Here is a 6,215-nt window from a genome sequence, read left to right on the forward strand (position 1 = left end):
TATGCATGTGTGTGTATGTGTTTGTCCTCCCAACATCGCTTGACAACCGATGCTGGTGTGTTTACGTCCCCGTAACTTAGAGGTTCGGCAAAAGAGACCGATAGAATAAGTACTAGGCATCCAAAGAATAAGTCCTGGGGGCGATTTTCTCAACTAAAGGCAGTGCTCTAGCATGGCCGCAGTCAAATGACTGAAACAAGTAAAAGAGTAAAGAGTATATATATAAAACTAAGGTACTGCCATTGAAGGTGCCTCTATATTGTTACTTGACTTGCAAGAAACAGGAGCTAAATCACCCTCAAATCATACCTTCAAAAATAGGAAAGGTCATACTAGATAATGTAATCTTAGACAACCCCCCCAAAAAAAAAACAGAAAGTCATATAGGATAATTTTATCCTCTGTCTTAAAAAAAGATCAAAAGGCCACAGTTTGCTCCTAGTCAAATATCAACTTAAACAGATTTCAATGGAACAGGGACCAAGTAACAACTGTAAAGACAAGAAGGTTCCCAGTCTGTTTTTCTTGTCTATTTGTTAATTTCCCATTTGAATCTAATCTAAAATAATCTGATACACAATCAAAAAAGGTGAACTTACGCTTGGTTTAGGAATCCCAAACAAGGGCTTCATTGCATTATCATCATAGGCATTCATCTTGCAAAGTTAGATTCAACAGAAAGCTACTGCTTTTTCTTATCCAATTTTGCTTTCCTTTGTAATTATAGCATCAGGGTTCTATCAGGATTTACTGCATGATGTCCAAAATGAAAGCAGCTCCACTTGAAACAAGACATCACATTGAAATATTTGTGAATGGCATCAGTACAGCTGTTCTATAATATAGTGCTGCAAAGACAAAAGAAATAACACAGCTAGGTTATAATACATTAAACCAAAGACTGACAAAAAGCATAAACTAAAATATATGTTCAAATTGGATATAAATTATCATAATAATATAGATATAAATTTAGAAAATTCTTTTAAAATCTTGAACAGATGTGCAAGTGTGAAATAAAATATTAAAAGGAATGTCTTGAACCATCGCTGTGTACACAACATTATCAACAACCAGTAAAATATTTATTGAGAAAAATACAATATAAGACAAAAGATTTTAATGCAACAAATAGCAGTATAATTGCTATAGTTATCCTGTATATTCATCAATTTTTAAGATAGTAGGATAAAGTTTGAAGGTCTAGTTATTATTCCTAGGTCAAATGGCAATGTAGACAATCCCTTGTTGGCTCCACAATTGCTGCTGTAATTGTCATTTAACCCCATATCAGCCCTGACTGAGCACACTTATGATGAAAGATGAACCAGCTATTAACATGCCATTTTTAGCCAAACATAGTATGCCTAGGACAATAGAATCAAATGTGTCCTAATTCTTTTTACAGTTGTAGGGGGTTATCTGAGCTAGATTTGGCTGTTATTTGATTGATCACAGAGAAGCTCCTTGTTTTGATTGGTTATTTCAAAATATAGTTTTCTAAAGGAATGAAAGCTATGAATATACACTAAATTCTCGGCAAAAAAGCCTTGGTAGACCGGTTCATTTACTGCTGCTAAACTTCATTTAAACCAGTTATTCTGCTAAGAGATCATGCATAGCATATAAGTAGATAGGTTAACTGATTTGCATGATAGTGTTAGTTTGATAACAGCTACAAATTACCTTAACATCAGCACAAACTGGGAAATAAAAAGATTATGAATTCTAAAATATCAAAACACAGCCCTTCTGTAGATGGAATCTAAAGAAAATACACTTAAGTTACTTAATAATGGTTATTATCAGAAGCAAAATGTCAGAAATTTTAAGGGAAAGAACTTTTGATTAAATTGGCATCTCCAGTATTTGGATTTATTTCCTTGAATCCGGAAGGAAGAAAGGCAAAGTTGACCTTGAAGCGATTAGTTAGAGGAGGATGTAAAAAGCTGCACTTCAGAATTAGCACTTCAATCCTGTAATCCATTGCGTTGTTAATAATGAATGACACTAGTGTTATTGAGGGACAAAGAGCTTAAGATAGTTGACTTAGCAGAACATTTTGGATGGGGAACTTAATTCCCTGTCTAGTTTAACACCACAACTTGGCCATCAAGGGTACCTTGGATTCTATACTTTTGCAAGTAGTCATGCAAGACCTCTGGTTTGGAGATAACTTCCTTAATCAGTCAGTCATAGACTCTTTGAAATGAGGTGCTACTTATCTCTTCTTATTAAGCCATAAAAAAATTGAAAGAAAGAAACCAACAAAAGAGATCACAGGTTCTAGGTTGTCACTGGCACTGTGCAGTTCTACCACCAAAAATTAAACTCTTAGAAACTTAGTTTCAATTAGGTGTAAGTAGATGCCATTGGCTGGAATGGTTCAGTACCATAAGCAATGGCAATACTGTAAAATGACCAGCATTTTATTAGTTTACAAAATAAGTTAATGAAGTATCAGGTTTTAGCATTCAGATTATTCTGTCAAATATAATGCTTATTTATTCACATTGTTTTGAATTAATCGTAAATTATCCCATAGCATTGAAATTTTGATGATATAATTGTATATTTTAGTATGACATTGTGGGTAGATGTGAGAGGTCAAATCTGGCCAAATTGAATATAAAACAGGTAGAATATTTGGGTTGGATATGGCCGGTTTAAATGCTAAAGGGTTAAGGTGAAGAAATGAGTTCCTAAAGCAGTCAGGCTGTTTGTCTTTCTACCATCATTCTCTGCAGTCAAATTAGTAGCAAGTGTAATTTGTACTCTATTTGGTAAAGGAATGCACAAGTAAAACCATGACATATGATTTACAGGCAGCCTAGGATTTCTATCCAGTATCCATTTTTATCAAAACTGTGAAGTCAGAGTTGTGAAGCTGGGGTCACTGAAGTGGTAAAAATGCACCAACTCCAAATCTGCCTAAATATACATATACTGCCATATGATGCATTAAAATTTCTAATTTCACAGAAATTAATTTGACAGTTTTCTGCACAGAAAATAATCAAATGAAATTTAACCCTTTAAGCATTTAAAAGCAGCCAGACCAACCCAAATATTCTACCTGTTTTATATTCAAACATCTAGCTTTTCATACCTACACAACGTCATTCTAGAAATAAATAATCACAATATCAAAATCTCGTAGCTATGAGATAATGCATGATTAATTCAAAACAATGTGAGATATTAAGCATTTACATTTGATAGAGTAATCTGAATGCTAAAGAGTTAACGGGTTTTTTTTTTTTAAGGAAGACTCTGTAGAAGCAATTCTAGAAAATTTGGATTTGTATATATATATAAGAGATCCCCTTCGGTCATGAATGAGCATGGGATTGCACCCAGAAAATTACCCTGCAAGGCACAGGTCTGGGTAAGGTTCAGCAGTCGTCCATGTATACCAGCCTCTCCTCTCTGCACCACTAATGTTATCCAAAGGAAAGGCAAAGGCCGATATAGCTTGGCACCAGTGACATCACAACTCATTTCTACAGCTGAATGAACTGGATCAACGTGAAATAAAGTGCCTTGGATATTTAACTTTTATTCAATAGATACAACGATACATATTTAATATTGTAGGGATAAACTTTTCAGTATTTTACAATATAATTTTATATCACTTGATGTAATTTTTTTGTGCCACACACACACTTGAATTTTATATAAAGACAATGCTTTAATCTAAAAAGGAGGGGTTACATATCTAATTGAGTTGTTTCTTTCAAAAATGGTAATTTGATTAAGTTGTTTTATGAGTTCAATATTTTACTTTTTACTTTTGATGTACTTTAAGAGCCTTTGAACAGGTAAAGGAAAATATTCCTGTTTTTTTTTTTTTTAATAGTATTTCTATTGTTGATTTCTTTTACTTTTTATATTGCCTTTTGCTAAAAAAAAAAAAAAGCCTCTTTTAAAAAAAATTTCTAAGTTTTGTTTTATGCTTAATTATTTGTAACTTAAGAAATAATATAAAAATGCCACAATTGCATAGTATATATAGTCTTTAAACTTAAACTTTAATAAGTTAGGCTAAAAACTTAACCTGATAATTCATATTGCTCAAATTTGTTGTGTGCTTTCAATGAATTTGAGAAATCTTGTAAAAGTTTGTTTGTAAGAAGCTAATGTGTATAATACACATCTTGATTTGGGAGGCTTAATCTTTGAGCATTTAAATCAGCCATATATGGCCAAAATATTCAAACCGTTTTATGTTCAAACTGGCCATATTCAACATTTCACACCTACCCTATAATATCATTGCAAAGGAGATAATGAATCCTTAATTTAAAACAATGTGAATAAATAAGTATCACATTAGACAGAGTAATCTGAATGGTAAAAAGTTAAGTTGTCTTAAAACCTTTACAATATCCTGTGTAATACGCAGGGTTATACAACAGTAACATGAATAGGTAATCTACTCTAATCCAATATATTGGTTTTTGAAATCTGATTCTATATTAAATAAATTTATATACACAACATGAGTAATCTAAAAAAGTTTTCTTGTGTTATATTCTCAACGAGAATGGATAATCTACACTAACCCAAAATGTTTTTTTTTAAGTATTTCATTCTATATATAAGGCAGCAAACTGGCAGAATTGTTAGCATACCAGGCGAAATGTTTAGCTGAATTTCATCTGTTTTAACATTCTGAGTTCAAATTGTACAGAGGTTGATTTTGCCTTTCATCTTGTCAAGTACCAGAGTTGATATAATTGATTTAACTCCTCCCTTGAAATTGCTGGCCTTGTACCAAAATTAGAAACCAATGTGTCATTCTACATAAAATAAATTGATTTGCAATAAGAAAGTCATAATAGTTTTATTGCATTCTTTCTCAATAGAAGTGGGTGGGGGGCTAAAAACTCTGCAGCTAATGCTGCCCTAATTTTAATCTTGATTTTGATGAGTTCCACAGAATATAATTAATGTAATTACAAATGCATGAGTTTGTGTCAATAATACCAGAAATTGATGACTCAAAGTCAAAGGTGGAGTGTAATGATATCACAACACATAGCCTCATGACCTGGAGGCTATTCGTGTATTAAAACGAATCACTGGTTAAGACTGAAATAGACCTGCTCAGAGAAATCAGGACTTTCAGCAGGATTCATGGCAATTGTAGTTAGCTGTTACCAGTAAGTTCTATGTTATGACTGTTTAACTGACAGAATTTAAAAAGCTATATGTTGATGATTACCAGATAACATAAATGATTAACTACATGAATATAATATTGTACGTTATCTCTACAGCAAGACAATGTGGTACTTTTCACAGCTTGTCTACAATTTTATCTATCTTTCACTCTATAACATCATATATAGTGGATTTTCCTATATAAGTACATATCAGTGGGAGTTTGTATGCATATCTACATGTATCAATGTCTGTGTGTGAGTTTATCTGCATATCTCTCTCTCTCTCTCTCTCTCTCTCTCTCTCTCTCTACATATATATATATATATATATATATATACATGGGTGGGGGTGATGAAAAGCCCTTAGTTTTGGGTAACAGAATATAAAGGAGGATCGGTTAATTATGATTTTATTCAACATCTTTCCCTCTCAGATTCACGCACTTATTGCAGTGGTCCTTCAGGTTTCCTAACTCCTCTAAAAGAACACGAAATGTTGGGCTTCCAACTTTTTAGCCAACCCGACATATATATATATATAAAATTACAATAAGGGCATTAAATAATTACAACACCAGGCTGCAAGAAGTAGACCCCAAATGGTCTAGGAACCACTTAGATTATTACTCCATTACCATTACATTATTACTCCATTACATCTCAAAACTCAAAGAATAAAAGTGAAACCTTCAACGGAGTAACAATTATAGTTTCACTTTTGTATTGTTTCAATATGTATATATATACATACATGTATGGATGTGTGTGTGTGTGTGTCTCTCTCTCTCTATATATATATGTGTGTGTGTGTGTGTGTGTGTGTGTGTAGGGAGAATTAAAAAAAAAAAAAGACGAAGACAGGTGGTGTAGACAAGAAACAGATGTATCAGTTTAATGCTCGGGAAGTGAAGAAGTCTTTAACGTTTCAAGCCTATGGTCTTCCACAGAAAGGAACACAGAAAGAAACAAGGAGAGAAAATAAAGAATGTGTAGTGGGTAGCGATCTATCATGGCGAATGCCGGACAGAGGGGTCACACAGGAGA

At 33.0% G+C, this 6,215-nt stretch overlaps 1 protein-coding gene across 5 annotated transcripts in view; it reads right to left on the minus strand.

The window, feature by feature from the left end:
* The window catches only part of LOC106884513 (transmembrane protein 243), a 51,105-nt gene that overhangs the window by 19,016 nt on the left and 25,874 nt on the right, over positions 1 to 6,215 (minus strand). For all 5 annotated transcript variants that reach the window (XR_008263903.1, XM_052967035.1, XM_014935935.2 and 2 more), the window contains one exon: positions 600 to 848. Coding sequence is in view for 4 of the 5 variants with exons in the window: in XM_052967035.1 (XP_052822995.1) it covers positions 600 to 656 (57 nt within the window). In the remaining variant the exon portion in view is untranslated. The remainder of the gene's footprint in view (positions 1 to 599; positions 849 to 6,215) is intronic.

This window comes from Octopus bimaculoides, chromosome 4 (assembly GCF_001194135.2).
Source record: "Octopus bimaculoides isolate UCB-OBI-ISO-001 chromosome 4, ASM119413v2, whole genome shotgun sequence".
NCBI lineage: Eukaryota > Metazoa > Mollusca > Cephalopoda > Octopoda > Octopodidae > Octopus > Octopus bimaculoides.